Raw genomic sequence first — 21,386 nt, 5'->3', positions numbered from 1 at the left:
ACTGTGAGTGAAAGAAGATTAAATTATTATATTTCACTGTAAATGATGGAGGCAATTATACATTGTATATAGGTACCATAAACGATTTCACAAAAATATAATGTCAGGACATAGGTAGGCTTAATATTCCCAATTAAGTTGGTTAAATTGCAGTTTTTTCAGCATATTTTAAAACAGAAAATAAAATGAATGATTAAATTTCAGGTGGGTGAAAGTGAAAGCAACAACCTTGACCTTCAAGATAGAATTCAGATGTTAGAAGAACAAATAGTTAATATACAATCACAGAATGAAATAACAGAACATAATGACATTGTAGAGGATACATTAAAGGCAAAGGATCAGATTATTGACAAAATTAACCAGGAAAAAGAACAACAACAGAAGGACTTTAACAAGCAGGTGAGATTCAATAGATTCAGTCTTTTTTAGCAAGAGATTGTCCAAAGTTTTCCAGTAGTATGATAAATATGTTTTGATCTAATTAATAAATCATGGTCTAGATGAGGTGTGTTCCCCATATGAAATAGACACCAAGAATTAGTCTGCCATACCTGTTGCAATCTTATTTTCTCTCATCAATCAGATAAACAAAGGAAAGGTTAGATATTTTCAAAATATTTGAGCACACATTTTGGTTTGTGTGTTCACAGAGTTAATGTGGATATTAAAAAAATGAACAAGTGTTTCAATGGTAAATAAATGATTTTTCTATTAATTGTTGATCTTAACTACTGTGGATTCATTATTTATACGTTGGATACCAATTTTTATGGATTTTGTTGATACCGGAATACCACAATTTTTTAGAATTGTCAAACCAATTAATTACTGATGTTTTACAGGAATATATGCAAAACCACAAAATTGAATTTCCTTGGCCCTTAATGTGATTTGATACTGTAATAGCTAGGGAAAATACCGGACTCATTCAAGCTTTACTATCAAACTGAACACACATTTGTATGTAACCTAATTTTACTGTAATCATTGACTTAGTTTTGTCTTGGCTGATTTTTTTTAATCTGAAGCTTTAATCAAACAAAATTACACTAAGCATGCTAAGTGCCATTATCCAAATAATTGCTATGTTACATAACAAACTGACAAAAACATTAAAGAATGCTGCCACAATGAATCAAGTTTCAGTTTAAATCTTACATTATTTTGTAATTAAAGCATTTTATATCTTAGAAACATTTGCTGCTTTTACTACAATTAGGTTAGAAAAAGTAAATTTCTAGATAACATTTATTTAAGAGCAATTAAAGCTTAAACTAGAGACTCTCAGGAACCTGAGATGCTTACCTGGCAATATGTCCAACATTAAAATCATTGGCCACAGTAGAACTTGTCTTTCAAGCACTAAATAGTTTTGAGCAGATCCACTTGGAGAATATTTAATAAAAAGATGATGGTCAAGTTATCAAAATATGTGGATGATTTATTGAATTAATTAATGACTTAGATCCCAGAATTAACAGATAGAAACATATTAAATTTTATCATACAGAATTTATTACTAGGTAATTAGATTAGTGAAATAGCTGATACTTAAGGGCATACGGTACAGTTACAGGGGAGGTAATAACGTTGCTAACGTAAATTGTTATTTTCGCGACGTCAAACTATGACTTATCGGGAAAAGATTCAGTTTTGGACTGATTTTTATGCCCCACCTACGATAGTAGAGGGGCATTATGTTTTCTGGTCTGTGCCTCCGTTCGTCCGTTCGTCCGTTCGTTCGTCCCGCTTCAGGTTAAAGTTTTTGGTCGAGGTAGTTTTTGATGAAATTGAAGTCCAATCAATTTGAAACTTAGTACACATGTTCCCTATGATATGATCTTTCTAATTTTAATGTCAAATTAAAGTATTGTCCCCAATTTCATGGTCCACTGAACAAAGAAGAAGATAGTGTGAAGCTCAGGTTAAAGTTTTTGGTCAAGGTAGTTTTTGATGAAGTTGAAGTCCAATCAACTTGAAACTTAGTACACATGTTAACTATGATATGATCTTTCTAATTTTAATGCCAAATTAAAGTATTGACCCCAATTTCACGGTCCAGTGAACATGTAAAATGATAGTGCGAGTGGGGCATCCGTGTACTATGGACACATTCTTGTTATCATTCAAACTTATCTAACTTGAAAACGAGTTCATGGACCCCTCTTTTTTAGAATGACATTTGGTTTGATTATGCAAGAACACATAAAGAGTGCAATTTTTTAAAATTTGATAAATATACAGCAAAAAATGATGTTTTTTTTCTGCATTCATGAATATTTGATAAATATGAGTTTTTTCTGAATAAAAAATGTATAAATTTTTAGGATACTTATATAAAACAGAAATAACAAATTATTTAACTAAAAACAATTTGTGTTTATCTTTTAAAACAAAAAAGTTATGTCTTTCTTTCGAAAAGGAAAATACGGCCACAAATCCGAAGTGAGCAAATATACAAAATTTCGACCTCATTTTACTATAAAAATAGCACATGAAGGTATATTTTTTATTCTTTCAGAAGTGCCGTATTTTTTGTTATTTTATTCTTTACATAAAGTGAATCATATTGGTCGAAAAAAAATAGGAGGTCACTGACCATTTAAGCTCAAAATTTTACTTTTAAACAGGTATGTAAAAGGGACAATTTTTCAATGAAATGATAGAGAAAATAGAGGTGTTGACATATTTTGATTGGAATATAAAAAAAACCTTCTATGACACTTGGTCCAAAGAATGAGCAAATAAAAAACATAGGTCACCGATAAGGAAAAAAATATTTTGCCTTAAAACCTAAATTTTTGCAGGAAAATGGTGAAAATGGGTTAAAAATTGAATGTCATTTTGAGCCTTTAACAGATACAAATAATAACGAAAATATTCTTTAAGTGACGTAACTACAATGATTTAACATTTCTAATCAATCAAAATATTAAAAAAATAAATATCAATTTACGACAAATACTTTTCGTGTGCATTGTAATTCATGCATGAAATTATGTGCAGTTGGATAGTCCCGATCCACCTTAAATTATTTTTCTTCAAATTTAACAAATTAATAAATTTCAAGTCAAAACTATAGTTATTTGATTTAGGACATATTTGTGATGTTATTTAAGATTGCAATATCATATAAATAATTTTACAGAAATAACATGCATGTAATGTTAGTATAAATTGCACTTTAAAAAGATTAATGTAAACTATGTTGTGAAGACAAGCGCACACAAATATGTGCTTTGGTTTTCTTCAGCAGGAAATTACGGTTAAGGTAGTTATGAAGAATTTTTTTTAAATTTTACTCTTAAAATGTAATTCCTTTGCTTCTATAGGGTGACCTACTATTTTGTCTCCACCCATTACCAAAAGTGTTTAGAAAAACTTAAGGGTGAGCACTTTGAAGCATAAAAACAGGAATAACAGTAACTTAAACACAAGTATTTTTTATGCGCCTACCACAGTTGGAAGTGATACCCTTGTCCATCTGTACATATGTGACGTCTCAAAATTAGCTTCCATCCTTTTACTTTTGTCTAAATCAAATGTAATGAAACGTATACACAATTGCTACTACCACAAAACACAGATTAAATTTGTTTTTTTCAGTTTCAATAAGGGTGGGGTCACTTTTACTGTTCTTGAGTCCCTTTGTATGGTTATATTCAAGGGGTGGAGGACATCATCTGTGTCCTATAATGCACATGTTCTCCATTTATTTTAGTTTTGTTAATGATATTTAATTTGTATCAATTGAAGTATAACATTACTTTCTGGCAAGAAGTTTTTTTTAACATCTAATGCAATTTTAAAAATATATGTTACTGTAACACAGTCATTAGAAATCTCCTGATTTCACAGCCTGTATACTAAATTAAGTGTCTGAAATTCCATTTTTGAATTCTCAATGGAATACTTATCTACCATGTTTGACAAAAACTCAAACAACCTATAAATGTTAAGTAACCAATTTAATGTTCTATAATGGTTGGACATTTTGTTCTTTTATTGCATTTCACAATTTTAATAATGGGAGCTGAAAGTTTCTGACTTGGTAAAAAATCTATTTTCTGTTTTTAAATCTATTTTTTTCTCGGAATTTAGATGTCTGTTTTAGATTGCAGCTATTATTAAGCATAATTTCTTCTATTCTGTCCTAAATACATGCATTAAGATTGGTTGAGGCTGAGTTTATAAATGATATAACGGGTAAGGAAGTAAACAATGAGATTGTGGTTATACAAGTTTGAAACTTTGTACACATATAAATTAAGTAATGAGATGGGATATGATTTCTGAAGAGACAACTAACCACCAGAGACCAAATGACATAAATGTCAACAATGTGGTCATTATGATGTAAAGTTTTAAAAAAAAATTGCCATATTTGGGTTTTAATCTTCATTTTTTAGGTTCACTAAATAATGAATTGGGAATTGGGAGGCATTTGTCTTCAGCTCACATATTCTTATTTTATTTAAATATGTGTCAATATGGCCAACATCTTATAAGACTAAAGGTATAAAACCACTAATTCAGAGCCCCATTGCTTTCTATGTTAAATTCTGCAATTTCAAGCATTGATGGCTACTTTGTCTTAAGTTCAAATAAAGTGGCACTTATTTCATGTCAAAACTGTACCTTATCCTGACTTGTGCTGAAAGAATCAGCATACCTTTGATTGCATATTAGAGCGTACTGGTTCCCCGAAGTTTAATAGTACAAAAACAGGAACTTCTGATCTGAACAACAGGCCAAATGTGCCCTCCTATTAAAATTTCATATACTTCTTTATTATTCAGGTAAAACGTTTAACAAGGATTCTGCAGTGATCCCAAGTGCCCAAGCTTTCATTTGATACAAAAACTACCAAAATATTCCCACTATTGACAAAGATGCAGCTATGCATAGGAATTATTTTGTTTAAAATATGCACTACTTTCTTGTATGTTCTTTCCGACCGGGCATGAATTAGTGGTTCTATACCTTAAGAGGGTGGTAAAGGGTTATTTTCAAGCAAAATTTTCTGCATTTTTATTTCATGTGTTTTTTTTGGTGTTTTGACATTTTATTTCCTGGTTTTCTTGTGTATGCTTGGTTGTTCCCCTTATTTCTTTTCTATGTTTTGTGTCGGTACTCTTTATGCGCAGGTTCTTCATTTCTACTAGTAGTGTCTACATGATTTCCCAGAATGGCTGAGTAATAACTCCTAGTACATTTTCATAAACATTTTTTCTCATGCTTCGTTTTTCCCGATTTTTTAAGGGAACATATAACTTAAACAGATTTAACACAAATTGTTAGATTTGAAATGTAATTCCAAATTGTTGGGTTACTTCATTTATTATTACTTCATTTATTTATTTTATTTATAATACTTGTAGATACTATTTTTGGGTATTTGCGCATATGTAATGGTGCGTTCATGAACATTATAATATTTTCTGTTTTTAAGTTTTATGACGTTTCGCTTTTGACGTACGTTACGTTGTCTAGTTTTTTATTCATTGCAAGTTATTTGATATTCAAAGACACATCATTATTTTATAGAGAGATCATAATCGGTAAGAGATAATTTATGTACATTTTTAAGAACAATATTTATTTAAAGAAGAAATATTAAGAATTGTAAAAGTATTTATAAATTAATATTTATTCTAATTAACTTTTTAATTTAACAAGTTACTTATGAAGCGTGAAAGAAAGTGAATCATATTGTTTGATTATTATTATGCCTTTTAAGTTTTTTAAGTTATATTTTTACTTAGGATGTATGTTTATGTGTATTTGTATTTTATTGTAGAGAATCGATTGTTACGATACTAACAGTATATGAAGCCAAACTTATATGTTTTGATGAATAAAGATACTTATGTAGATTAACCTGCATACTTGATTTATTGCCTGATTGATGTGATTCGTTACACAAAGCATTATTTATGTTAGTTTGAACTCAAATTTAAATTGGTTCATTATGAATATGGAGTTTATTTCCTTAGTTTTTATACAAAATAGATTTAAAAGTTCTCATTAATTTTTTTATTTAGTAACTGAACAAATGCAAATGGTTTTTAAACATTTATTTGTAGTTTTAAATACACTCTTTACTCTTCTCACTAGCTCCTCAATGTGTAGCATAGCAATAACCAGAAATAATGATATTTACAAGTATTATTTTTAGAAATGATGTGTACTGTAACCCAATGTTTTGATACTTTTATTTCGAGTTTACCCCTTTCTTGTTTACTTTGCGGCTATTTAATTTCTACTCAAGAAAGTCACAAATATTAATTGCTCGCTGCAATAGGTTGGTTTACAGTATTCCATGGTTAAATTAAACTACATATGAACAATTAAACTTATTTTGTAAGATGAAACATTCAATGGTTAAATTAGACTAGATGTGAACTATATAACTTATTTTGTGAGATGAAGCATTCAATAGTTAAATTAAACTACATATGACCAATTAAATTTATTTTGTGAGATGAAGCATTCAATGGTTAAATTAAACTACATATGACCAATTAAACTTATTTTGTGAGATGAAGAATTCAATGGTTAAATTAAACTACATATGACCAATTAAACTTATTTTGTGAGATGAAGCATTCAATGGTTAAATTAAACTACATATGAACAATTAAACTTATTTTGTAAGATGAAGCATTCAATGGTTAAATAAGACTAGATGTGAACTATATAACTTGCTTTGTGAGATGATGCATTCAATGGTTAAATTAAACTACATATGACCAATTAAACTTATTTTGTGAGATGAAGCATTCAATGGTTAAATTAAACTACATATGACCAATTAAACTTATTTTGTGAGATGAAGCATTCAATGGTTAAATTAGACTAGATGTGAACTATATAACTTATTTTGTGAGATGAAGCATTTAATGGTTAAATTAAACTACTTATGAACAATTAAACTTATTTTGTGAGATGAAGCATTCAATGGTTAAATTAGACTAGATGTGAACTATATAACTTATTTTGTGAGATGAAGCATTCAATGATTAAATTAAACTACATATGACCAATTAAACTTATTTTGTATGATGAAGTATTCTATTGTTAAATTAGACTACATATGAACTATATAACTTATTTTGAAAGATGAAGCATTCAATGGTTAAATTAAACTACATATGACCAATTAAACTTATTTTGTGAGATGAAGCATTCAATGGTTAAATTAGACTAGATGTGAACTATATAACTTATTTTGTGAGATGAAGCATTCAATGGTTAAATTAAACTACATATGAACAATTAAACTTATTTTGTGAGATGAAGTATTCAATGGTTAAATTAAACTACATATGAACAATTAAACTTATTTTGTGAGATGAAGTATTCAATGGTTAAATTAAACTACATATGAACAATTAAACTTATTTTGTGAGATGAAGCATTCTGTGGTTAAATTAGACTACATATGAACTATATAACTTATTTTGTAAGATGAAGCATTCAATGGTTAAATTAGACTAGATGTGAAGTATATAACTTATTTGTGAGATGAAGTATTCTATTGTTAAAATAGACTTCATATGAACTATATAACTTATTTTGTGAGATGAAGCATTCAATAGTTAAATTAGACTAGATGTGAACTATATAACTTATTTTGTAAGATGAAGCATTCTATGGTTAAATTAGACTACATATGACCTATATAACTTATTTTGTATGATGAAGCATTCAATGGTTAAATTAGACTAGAAGTGAACTATATAACTTATATTGTAAGATGAAGCATTCAATGGTTAAATTAGACTAGATGTGAACTATATAACTTATTTTGTAAGATGAAGTATTCTATGGTTAAATTAGACTAGATGTGAACTATATAACTTATATTTATAAAGGATATCACAATTAGCTAATAGCATGGAGATTTGTTGATGATTCTAATATCTGATTGTCAAAACTTGTAATGGGCTATCAAATTTAAATGATGTTTCATCTTTTACTTTGTGATTTTGATGAGAGATCTGACACATTTCCATTAGTTACAGAATAAGGAACTCCATTCAGTTAAATATTCATTATTTTAAAAGGAAGAAATATCCATTACATCATTTTTGTCAGTTTTTGATAAATTGAATTAAATTTTTACTATGTTATAAAAAAACGCTGTCTAATTCGTCATCAGTCAATGATCCGGAAGTGTTTTTCCTTATTAGAACATTATAATTCTTCATCAGTCAATGATCCGGAAGTGTTTTTCCTTATTAGAACATTATAATTCTTCATCGGTCAATGATACGGAAGTGTTTTTCCTTATTAGAACATTATAATTCGTCATCGGTCAATGATCCGGAAGTGTTTTAATTCGTCATCAGTCAATGATCAAGAAGTGTTTTTCCTTATTAGAACATTATAATTCGTCATCGGTCAATGATCCGGAAGTGTTTTTCCTTATTAGAACATTATAATTCTTCATCGGTCAATGATCCGGAAGTGTTTTTCCTTATTAGAACATTATAAATCGTCATCGGTCAATGATTCGGAAGTGTTTTAATTCGTCATCAGTCAATGATCCGGAAGTGTTTTTCCTTATTAGAACATTATAATTCGTCATCGGTCAATGATCTGGAAGTGTTTCAATTCATCATCAGTCAATGATCCGGAAGTGTTTTTCCTTATTAGAACATTATAATTCGTCATCAGTCAATGATCCGGAAGTGTTTTAATTCGTCATCAGTCAATGATCCGGAAGTGTTTTTCCTTATTAGAACATTATAATTCGTCATCGGTCAATGATCCGGAAGTGTTTTAATTCGTCATCAGTCAATGATCCGGAAGTGTTTTTCCTTATTAGAACATTATAATTCGTCATCGGTCAATGATCCGGAAGTGTTTTAATTCGTCATCAGTCAGTGATCCGGAAGTGTTTTTCCTTATCAGTACATTATAATTTGTCATCGGTCAATGATCCGGAAGTGTTTTTCCTTATTAGAACATTATTTGGCATCAGTATCAGGCTCATTTTAATTTGCTTAATATTTTTGTTTTATGATGAATAAGAGATGAGGAGGGCCTTTAACATACCTGTTTCTTTATTGAACAGCAGATTTTCTATATCAGAAGGAAAAACACATTTTGCTTGCATTCAGATATCATGATCATTCTTTGATATGCAATAATTTAGTTTTTCTCATTTTTACATCTGTTTTGTTGTTACCCGAATAAAGATAAATGGCTTTTCTGAGATTTCTATTTTATTGTTACCCAATGCATTGAAAATAAGTGCCTTTTCAAAGATTATTTTTTTAGTGAACCTGTGTCTCTCATTTTTTTCCAGCTTTATCTTGTTTATTTGATTACATACAGGAACAAGATTTACTTTCATTAAAAGCAATGCTGTTTTTATTTTGTTACTAGTTTTTTTCTTTTTCCCTCGGTTAATTGTTTTTCATAGAAATTTAAAATCAAACATTTCTTGAGAAACTATCAATCCCCTCCCCACCAAAAAAAGAGGGAAAAAAGAAAGAAAGAGAGAAAAAGGAAAAAGTGATTTAAATGGTTCTTGCCTAGGAGTCTAAGACTTTAATGTTGTCCATCATTGTATTTTTGGAGGAATAGGGTTGTTGGTGGGTTGTGAGTGATTTGTGTTTGCTTCTGCTGTCCAGGTTACTTTTATTCCTTTTTTTTCCTTTCAAAGTTCTATACAAGTCTTCTAAAACAAAATTTGCAAGAATTTTCTTTCAATTCTTTATTTTAACTTATATAAATCAGGATGTGTTTACTTATAAATTTCATGCCCACTCTTAAATGTCATTAAATGTAATCAAAGCTGAAACATAAGACATTCCAAACAGACTGAATGAGAAAACATATATAAATCAAGAATGTTTACTTATAAATTTCACGTCCATTCTAAAGTGTAATTAAACAAAGTCAGAGCTTGAACATTAGATCTATACCTCACAGACTAAATGCATATATAACATGCTAATATTGACGTGATTGACACTATTGACATTGTGAATAGATAAATCTGGTAATTTCCTTGACATTTAGAAGCCAATAAAGGATGTATGTTGACATTCAGTTAAAACATTAATACTTTTCTCAAAACACATCTGTAATTCCTTTTTATTAGTAATTTTATTGAATTTCATCATCTGTTTAATTTTTTACCATTGATGTAGTCTTTTCTCTAGATTTTAATGATTTGAGAAATAGAACAGTTTTTTTTTTTAAAGTTCTAGATTCGAATTACCTATGCATTTATGTAATAGTGTTTTCCTTCATATTTTGTCATGCTTTCTGTGTTAGATGTTGAAAAAGGTTAAAATAGGAAAGGACTTTTCCTTATTGTCAACACATGGGTCTATGTTTCACTTCCCAAAAATCAATAGAAACTTAGGTGTTAATTTATTGAATTTTTGTTAAAATTTTAAATTTGTGCTTTTCATGACATCATGAAAAGGATGTTTAATTACACACAAATTTTCAACTAAACGACAAATTTCCTATCTAGTCATTGTTATTTTTGTCAATTGCTCATAATATTTAAGCTAGAAATAGGGACCTTTTATGTCCAAATTAGAAAGTTACTGTATGATCCCTGTTTATTGAGGTTGTAGTATGTTTATAGTTAGTAGGCAGTTTTATTCACATTTACTCAAGTTTTAAATGACAAATTCTCATGAAACTATAATGGTCAGATTTTGAAGGAGATTTCACTATTTTCTGAGTAATTACTGACCAAAGGATTTGCAAGTTTACGTAATGTACAATGTATACGTCAAAAATTTATTTTGAAACTTATTTTTAATGTGAAACTCCACCCACCCCTTTTAATGCTACATATACACACATTAATATAGGCTGAGTCAGCAACTAATACAAAATGTGTCAATAATAGTTTTTTTTAAATTTCCAACCTAAAATGTACTGAAGGGTGTTGCATCACCAAAACAATGCTAAAGTAAGTTCAATTCCTAACAAAGTAATATTACAGTTAGAAACTTCAGGTATTTAACTAAAACACCTCCAGGCAATGTTTGGTGAATTTGGATATTCTTTTAGTTCCTTTAATTTTGTTTGTTTAGCACATAATATTTTTACATATTTATACATGTCTAGCTTTTAGATGATTATTAAGTTTGAGAGATCTTGAGAGTTCCTGATGAATGGCAATCCTGAAAGGCACTCTGGAATTCTAAGTTCAGAAGCACAAAAGTGTTATTTTGATTATCTAAGAGATGTTTGAAGAACTCTTATGTACATGCAAGTTGCAAGGGAATTGATTTAAACTGCACTTTTCAAGGTGTCAATCATGATCATGGTTCATTTCCATGCAATGTACCATATATTGTGTCAATGATTCTTGTAGATATGTAATGGACTTTTATGCAGTCTTTGTTGAGATTTGAAATGAGATAAAAGTACATTATTACAAATGTTAAAATTTGAAGGCATATCTTTAATTTTTATGGCTGCTTTTGTCTTTCACATTGTCAATAAAGTGTAATGCTAACGCACATTAAAATGGAATAAATTTTCTTTTGAACAAGAAAATAACACATTTAAAAAATAAAGTATGGGAGTAAATGTCAGTGTTATATTTCCTGGTTTTGTTTTATAGTTTCGTAAAATAGGCCAGGTTTTAACGTGTTCCTTTAATTGCAAGTCAAACTATTTTGATACATTGTAATTTTACTCCTATTGTCATAAAATAAATAGTTTGTCTTGAGACCATCTGATTCATTCCTATACATTGTATTAAATTGAAAAAGAGTATTCCTACAATTGTTTGTATTTCCATCAAACTAAATACTAAAACTACTATTCCAAGACAGGAGCCTGTAATTCAGTGCTGTCCTAGGCCTCTGTTTATGTGCTACATATTTGTTTTTCATTTAATTTCTGTACATAAATTAGGCCGTTATTTGTCTTGTTTGAATTGTTTTACATTGTCATTTTGGGGCCTTTTATAGCTGACTATGCGGTATGGGCTTTTCTCATTGTTGAAGGCCATATGGTGACCTATAGTTGTTAAATTTTGTGCTTTTTGGTCTCTTGTGGAAAGTTGTCTCATTGGCAATCATACCACATCTTCTTTTTTAATTGGATATTCTTTCTGGATTTTTATTTCTTAACATTTTTACTGTATTGCATATAAATACTTACTGAGCATTTGAAATATAGGCTTATAAATTTTGCCTTTTTTATTACAGAAAATGCGATTGAAGAAAAGAATAAAAGTGTTAACATCCCAAGTTAACGAGGCCAGACAGGAGACATCTATACAGTTGTTTGAATTAAGAGATGAAATAAATCGACTAACAGAGGAAAATCGTAATTTAAATGGTAATTGGAAATTTCTAACTACAATTGTAAATTAATATATGAAGGAGGAAATCAGGTGGAATGTATTTTAATTAGAGGCTACACCCTGGTTATTTTTAGATATAATGGCTAATTTTTATGTCAGTAAATTGTATTTTATTTTAATTTGATTCAATCCTTAATTAAAATTATAAAATACAATGACAAAGATTTTAAGGAATGGAGTATTCAAATTTGAAAAATATATCTTGATTTATATAGGATTAAATCATTTCTTGGAGAGGTAATTGATGTGTAAACAAACCCTGGTGATTAACTTGCGCACGGAATAAAAGTGAATGACTTTTACGTAGTTTAAAATTTCGAGACATTAGAAACTATCATAGTTGTAAACTAAGGCAGCAACCATTTGATTTTCTGGGGGGGGGCTATGGTTTTTTTTTCTGTACAAACTTTTTTTTTCGCCTGCGGCGAAAAACAATCTATTTTTTTCGCGACAAGTCGAAAACAATTTTTTTCTTTCAATTTTAGCATTACATATAGTGGCAGCTGAGGGGGTAACAAACAATTTTTTTTTTTCAGAATTCAAAACAAATTATTTTTTTCTCCAAAAACTGGAAACAAACTTTTTTTTCCAAAAAAAACCATAGCCCCCTCCCAGAAAATCAAATGGTTGCTGCCTAACATGATTGTAACACAGTTTAGTTGAATATGATTTTTTGGAGAACCTTTTCATGCACCATTTGTTAGATATAAAATCTTCATAAAATAACAAAAGAATGAGCCAGCAGTTATCTATGGAAAAAATGTCAATGAAAATGTGTTATAATAGATTCTACCACTGCATCGCGTGTGATACAATGAAAATGTGTTATAATAGATTCTACCACTGCATCGCGTGTGATACAATGAAAATGTGTTATAATAGATTCTACCACTGCATCGCGTGTGATACAATATTTCTCCACTTGAGATAGTCAAGTTTCTAATTTAAAGCGCAAGGCTTGCTGAGGTTTCAAATATTTAATATTGGACTGTCGAGAGTGGAGAAATATCTTATTACTCAAGATTTGGTGGTAGAAGCTGTTTCTCCAATGATTTTTAAACAATATTCAGTTAAAGTGAATCATACTTTTCCAATGATCTGCAAAAAGAAGTATTCTTTGTCATTAGATATGGTTGCCTTTTTCACAATGACATCACATCAATATGAAATTCAGAGGAAAGCTAGACAATTTGACATCATTACTGACTTTTGACTAAAAAACAAGTTCAACAGCTATGGTCAAATGAACCACATGTTGATTAAATAAGGTTCTCTAATTCTATGGAAATATATCCCTTTCTGGACCCATTGTATAAAAAAGTTTAATCAATGTGTGGTTGTCGGTGATCTCAGAAGATGATTGGCTGAGTCAAAGGGTCATAACCTTTCTCAGCTCCCTGAAATGATCAAAATGTTCTATCAGGTGTTAATGAAATTGACAACTTCGAGGAAAGTGGAAGGCACTCGATGGGGATTTTTGTTTGGAAAAGAAGGAAATTTATCTTTTAATCATTAGAGAAACAGATTATTACATAGTAACGTGTGGATTATTGGATTTATCCAATCTCGATAGTTAAAGTATAAATTTTAAAGTCCTCGCCAAGGCTCGGACTTTAAAATTGATAATTTAACTATCTCGATTGGATAAATATGATAATCCACTTGTATCAATGTAATAATCTATATGTAATCAATAGGTCAGGAAAAGGATAAATGAGCTAAGAATAAGTGAAAGAAATTTATTTGTTTCATATATACATGAATTCTATCTATAGCTAGGTTATGTTATTTATAAGATGCTTTATAGTTTAATGTTCATTTTTCAAGAATTTTCACTACTGATTTTTAAAATTAATTATAGATTATATTTAACATCGAGGTAATGAATATGAAATGGGAAATTTTTATCATGTAAAATTAAATTATTCTCATAGAAATGGTTGGGAAATAAAAGAAAAATGTTGTGCTTTGGGAGAAGGACTCTATAGAAGATGGTAAAAATGAAATTATCTATGTTGAGATAGCAACCATTTAACTTTATTGCCATAGAAATTAAAGTTACAATGCCATTATCTGTTTCCTGATCTTAAAATAAAAGAATGAAGAATTAAAAAGAATAATGATATTACTACTACCAATATTAAAAAAAATAATGATTATAATAATCAAACATATCAGACTATAGGTTTCTAACAAGATTGATTTGTTTTTTTAATTTTCATTTGAATACTGGTAATATCAATGGTTTAAAATGTAACTGCCAAATAAGGGTAGATAACTTGTTTGAAGTCATCAAATATGGTATATAATTTCTTCTATTTTATCTCTGTTTTTTTTTTACAGAGAAAGTTGACAACAAAGAGGGAAGAAGACAAGTTTTCATAGAGACAGACTACCTTAGTACTAGTATCCATGGTAATAGTAGCCAGATGAAAGTTGTGCTAGAATTATCAAATCAGATTTCAGATCAGCAGAATAAAATTCAGGAACTAGAATCACAATTATTAGACAGAGAAGAATTGTTAAAATTAAACGGAATATCAACTGAACAGATTTCAAAAAGTAAGAGCAAATTTTCTGAAAATGAACATGTCAAGCAAGAGAAAGGTGCAATGAGAAAATTATCAGAAAGCATGTTTCCAGGGAATGACAATGTTTCTGATGATGAAAATAATATATTTTCTGGAGATGACAATCGTGGAGTTTCTGGTGCTAGTCGAGATTCTGGGATAGGATCAGCAGGAAAGGGAGGAAGATCCCAAGTAAAGTCAAATAAAAAGAAACCGCAGTTATCTCCCCTAGATGACTCAGATGATTCATGGGCATCTGACACGCCTCTGTCTAGTCGTGATCAAAATAAAATTAGAAGTGCTCCATTAGAGACTCAGCATAAACGAGCAGCGTCAAGAAGTAGTGGTAAGACACATGAGTCTGAAGAAGACAGTTTATCGATAGATTATGATATGCCCACAGTGGTCAAATCATCGAAAATAAAGAAAAAGACATCATTCACACAGCGACTTAGAAGAGAAAATGACTCTTCAATTAGAACTCCTATTCCTTATGAAGCGTTTGGTGGGGATGAGGAAAAAAAGTCCAAAAAGGGTTACATGAAAACTAAAAACCACTTTTTCCTAACTCAGGGATCTTCACAGGGTTCTACACCTACAAATGACATCGATACTTTGTTAATGTTTTGAGTCATGTTTGTTACAATGTCAATCTGTTACATGGTTGCTACAGTGTAGCTGTAAAACAAGTCATTAGGAATATGGTTGCCAGTTCCTCTGTCTAAGTGACAGCATATCATCTCAGAATTGGGGTTCTTCTGTTTGTGATGTTTTGGTTGCTGTGTTACTGTGAATTCATGCTGATTTATTTTATATGAACATATACACAAAGTCCCAAACCACAATGTTCATATAATATTAAAACATGCCATTAGTAAATTATCATTTATTGTTAAAAAAAGAATTTAGAAACCAAGGTTCAAGCTAGAAAAATCATTTCCTGTTTTTCTATACTTGTCTACAAAAGTGACAGGAATAATATGTTGGGTGTAAATTGTAAATTTAGAAGCTTTAATTTTATTATAGTATAACAACATGACTGGTTATACCAAATAAAAACTCACAATATAAATTTTGAAACCATTGAATGCAGCATTGCCTAAGGTTGCGAAAATTATTTTTTCATTTTCATTGATTGTTTCTTAAATCATATAATTTTATAATGCATGCAAACATTTCTCAGTTTTGTTTGTTTCCCTATAAATGATGAGTCATAACGTTCAATGGAATAAACAATTGTAGGCCTTCACTCTAAAGCTTATGTTTTAATTTTATCTCCAAAATTAATTGATTGTCACAGAAGAAGCTGTAATTGGAATTCTCTGATGAACATTATGCTTTTAAAGCACTTATTTTCTGGTTTTAAGTCTTAAATCAATTTAAAAGTCATTTTAGACTTTCTTCAAATTATATTTAACAAGAAGATTTATGATTTATTCAAATTATTTGGAATTAAACCCTCTTAATGTGTCTCCAGTTATAGCCTTGAAATTAATTGACAACTATTCTTCAATGTAATCATTGCTGAAAATAAAGTTCCTTCATTTTATAATCAATTCCCCAGAACATTTTCAATGTCATATTTAACAATAGTAGGTTCATTCTCAGATGCTTACAATAAATAAATGCTATCATTGCTGAAAATAAAGTTCCTTCATCTTATCATTAATTTCTCAGAAACTTTTCAATGTCATATTTAACTCTCAGATGCTTACATAAATTTAACCTGCTATATATCATGTAATGAAGTTGTAGAATTGTCTTTTTTTTTATAAATTACATTTAGAAATACAGAACCATAGTAAAAATCAATTACCTGAACAAGGCTTTAAGGCTCATGAGTTTCTAAAAAAGAAACAGGTTATTGCTTCAATAGACACTTCTACATGTTAATTTTGAAGAGCCTATATGTTTGAGTCTGTCAATGACAACAGTCAGTATGGAAGGAGACACAAAGTTCCAATAAAGCATATAAATAGATGTAAAAAAAGTCACTACAATGACACTCTTTTTTCACTTAAAGATGCATTGTTTAAATAATTGTCTCAAAAGAAAAATTGTAAAGGATTACATGTCCTTTTCCACTAGAAAATACATTTTGAAGTTTAAAAAATGTGAAGTTTCAAAATCTATTGTGATCTACCACAAAAATAAAAGACATTTTTCAATTGCCGAAATAAAAATAATTTGATACTCTTTTACTTATTTATTAGCAGTTTATTTGTTTACCTAAAAAAATGATAACTAAAAAATTCTTTTTTTAGCCCGCCCGACTAAAAAAAATCAGAAACCCCCAAAAAAATACAAATAATTAAACTAAGTTAACACTTAGAATCAAGTACAAACTTGTGTTCTTGTGTTGCATTTAACATTTCCTGTGGATTCATTCATCCTCATGAGTACCAATTTTTATTGAAATTTAGGAAAACTACATTTTCCTGGATATTTGAAATCATGATTTTTCAAAAGTATGCATAATTAAACTCATCATGGATATCAGGATTGCAATTTTATATTTATGCCAGATAAGCGTTTTTCGTTTACAAAAGACTCATCAGTGACGCTGGAATAAAAAAATGTTAAAAAGGCCAAATAAAGTACGAAGTTAATAACATAAGTCTATGATTATTCAGGCAATTTGTAATTTCTTAAATATTTAAATTTTTGGTTCACCTGTACCCAGGAAAACCATGAAATAATGACTCTAAAGAATATTGATGAATCCACAGATCCACAGAAATATGATGACTGTGTGAGGATTAATACAAATATTATCAGCAATGGGACGATTTCTAGGTTATCTCATTTTTTTTGGTTATTTATGTTCTACAGTTCTGTTTTTTTACATGGGATTAAAAATTATATTTACTTTATCCAAATAGTTGTATTGACGTACAGATGAATTAGAGCCTTTAACTATAGATCAATGTTCTTAATGATAATTTGAAATGTAGAATTCTTCCTACGTTTCTAGTTAGAATGTTTGTACTAATAATTATGAACTCTAGATTTTCGATTGCTTCATCTATATAGCTTTGCAGTGTTATTAGTACACCAATTATATCTGAAAAAACTATGATTTGAAATATAAGCTGATTTGTTATATTTCTTTGCCAGATATAATATATAATTAAGTTGTTTATATAACTCTGCAGCTGTGTTCGTCAATGGACAGATATAGTATCATTGATGTCTAGCAATCAATTCTGTTCAAACATGTGCTACCTTATAAAGACCTTGGAATAATATGAATAGGAATACTAAGGGTTGTATCTGACCTCAATTTCATTCAATTCTACTTTATTTTTACTTTAATGATATAATAAGGCAGAGATTTAAACAGTTTGTTTGACAATTGAGTTTCTTTTTAATCAATTGAAGCCATATTGACTAAAGTATAACAATTTCTAAATATATCAAAATACAATTTCCTTATTATCGTAAGTGATCTGAATATTATCAGAAGCATATCAAACAAATTTATTTTACTGTATTCTTTAATATTTTATGTTCACATAATTCGTATTTAGTTATTAAACAAATTTTTTGTGACAATCATTGTATGCTTACACAAGTTGTTAATTTACAACATTTACCAGTAACGCTGCTATTTGATTTCACTGTGGTATGTTTGTTCTTTTTCACAAACATCAGTTTACAAAATACAGCATATCATACATTACCATTCATTATACAGATTTTTTTGTGTTTGCTTAACTAATTTGCATTTTGAAAGGTTATGCTGGAATAAACCCTCAGAAACAATGTCTATAAATGGGGAAGATTAACTTGAACAAACGTATTGCAGATTATGGAGTAATCTCCCTTCACAGATTTTTCATACAACATCTACATGATATATATATTTCACTAGAATTCATTTAAGAAAAAAATAAGATAAGCTTTAAATACAACTTTGCATTCTGAACAAAATATCATGATGATAATAAGCAGGCTTTCCATACATCATCATCTATACAAAATTTAAAGATGAAATTTTAAAAGGGTATTTGAGTAGTGGTTGTTAGTTTTAGCAAAAATTGTGTAACACTGATTAAGACTTACACAATCTGCATTTTTAAATGGATATGTATGATTCATATTGCCCATATGAATTAGAAAAGGTAAGAACCCTATGCCTAATTAGAATAATTCCATAATGATCGTCACTGGCCAGTCCTGCATTACCGGTACCCCATCCTATAACTATTTTAATTGATGATGAAAACATATATAGCTATTGTTTATTTGTAGTCTGGAAAGCATTCAAGACCAAACCAAGAAAAAAACATTTTTAAAATATTCAATGAAATTATTTTTTGTATGGCTAATTACAATAAAATATTTGTTTTCACATTTTTTCTTTTAAAGATATTTGTTTTGTTAAAAAGAAATGTATGACTATTGGGTAAAATACTTACTATATCTGTAAATAACAACCAGTTGGTACACAATTACATGTACCATTTAGGAAGAATAAAGTATAATTCTTGCTTGATGAATGAATCCAGAGACATATATGTCTTTGGTGACTATGTAATTACTTTTAAAAACTTTAAAAAAAATCATTAAACCACAAATGTAAAGAAAATGGGCCATCAGGTCATAGAAAATTAATAAGTATTTTGATACTCGTTGCATGTTTTTGTAATATATCTAACCAATTCATTCTGTTTTATTTTACCCGTGAGTGCCAGTTTAATTAAAAGTTTTTTATTATGTTACATATTGGTTAAATTTCATTATATTTAAGTAAGAATCATCTTACATAGTAATTTTGGATCAATGGTCTTAGAATATACAAAACCAGAGCTGATTACTAGTTTATACTAAATCTGAGTCAAATACTAGTTTTTACAAAACATGAATTAAAGAAGGAAGAAGCACTTGTTGCAATTAAAACTTTAATACAGTATTATATGCAGTGTTGGTCAACTGTTATATATCATTTGTTGATTTTCCAAATAAATTATTTTGTTATCAACCTGTTATGCCGGTTTTGTCATTTGCTCTATTCTATTTTGTTCTATTACTCTGCACTAATACCAGAAGTTAGAACATAGTGTAGACATAGACATACAAAGTTAGAACATAATGTAGTCATAGACATACAAAGTTAGAACATAGTGTAGACATAGACATTCAAAGTTAGAACATGACATAGACATACAAAGTTAGAACATAGTGTAGACATAGACATACAAAGTTAGAACATAGTGTAGACATAGACATACAAAGTTAGAACATAATGTAGTCATAGACATACAAAGTTAGAACATAATGTAGACATAGACATACAAAGTTAGAACATAGTGTAGACATAGACATACAAAGTTAGAACATAATGTAGTCATAGACATACAAAGTTAGAACATAGTGTAGACATAGACATACAAAGTTAGAACATAGTGTAGTCATAGACATACAAAGTTAGAACATAGTGTAGACATAGACATACAAAGTTAGAACATAGTGTAGACATAGACATACAAAGTTCGACAATAGTGTAGACATAGACATACAAAGTTAGAACATAGTGTAGACATAGACATACAAAGTTAGAACATAGTGTAGACATAGACATACAACGTTAGAACATAATGTAGTCATAGACATACAAAGTTAGAACATGGTGTAGTCATAGACATACAAAGTTAGAACATAATGTAGACATAGACATACAAAGTTAGAACATAGTGTAGACATAGACATACAAAGTTAGAACATAATGTAGTCATAGACATACAAAGTTAGAACATAGTGTAGTCATAGACATACAAAGTTAGAACATAATGTAGACATAGACATACAAAGTTAGAACATAGTGTAGACATAGACATACAAAGTTAGAACATAATGTAGTCATAGACATACAAAGTTAGAACATAATGTAGTCATAGACATACAAAGTTAGAACATAATGTAGTCATAGACATACAAAGTTAGAACATAGTGTAGACATAGACATACAAAGTTAGAACATAATGTAGTCATAGACATACAAAGTTAGAACATAGTGTAGACATAGACATACAAAGTTAGAACATAATGTAGTCATAGACATACAAAGTTAGAACATAATGTAGACATAGACATACAAAGTTAGAACATAGTGTAGACATAGACATACAAAGTTAGAACATAATGTAGTCATAGACATACAAAGTTAGAACATAGTGTAGACATAGACATACAAAGTTAGAACATAGTGTAGTCATAGACATACAAAGTTAGAACATAGTGTAGACATAGACATACAAAGTTAGAACATAGTGTAGACATAGACATACAAAGTTAGAACATAGTGTAGACATAGACATACAAAGTTCGACAATAGTGTAGACATAGACATACAAAGTAGACATACAAAGTTAGAACATAGTGTAGTCATAGACATACAAAGTTAGAACATAGTGTAGACATAGACATACAAAGTTAGAACATAGTGTAGACAT

General features: G+C 29.2%; 1 protein-coding gene across 1 annotated transcript in view; it reads left to right on the top strand.

Annotated features, from left to right (window-relative positions):
• LOC143073318 (uncharacterized) overlaps window positions 1-19,922 on the top strand; it is a 31,523-nt gene extending 11,601 nt beyond the window's left edge. The window contains exons 4-6 of the mRNA XM_076248753.1: window positions 205-402; window positions 12,204-12,336; window positions 14,705-19,922. Coding sequence (XP_076104868.1) covers window positions 205-402; window positions 12,204-12,336; window positions 14,705-15,561 — 1,188 coding nt within the window. The 3' untranslated portion in view covers window positions 15,562-19,922. The remainder of the gene's footprint in view (window positions 1-204; window positions 403-12,203; window positions 12,337-14,704) is intronic.
• Window positions 19,923-21,386: the final 1,464 nt, after the last annotated feature.

This window comes from Mytilus galloprovincialis, chromosome 4 (genome assembly GCF_965363235.1).
Source record: "Mytilus galloprovincialis chromosome 4, xbMytGall1.hap1.1, whole genome shotgun sequence".
In the NCBI taxonomy this organism is placed as follows: domain Eukaryota; kingdom Metazoa; phylum Mollusca; class Bivalvia; order Mytilida; family Mytilidae; genus Mytilus; species Mytilus galloprovincialis.
This window is presented reverse-complemented; position numbering and strand designations above follow the sequence as displayed.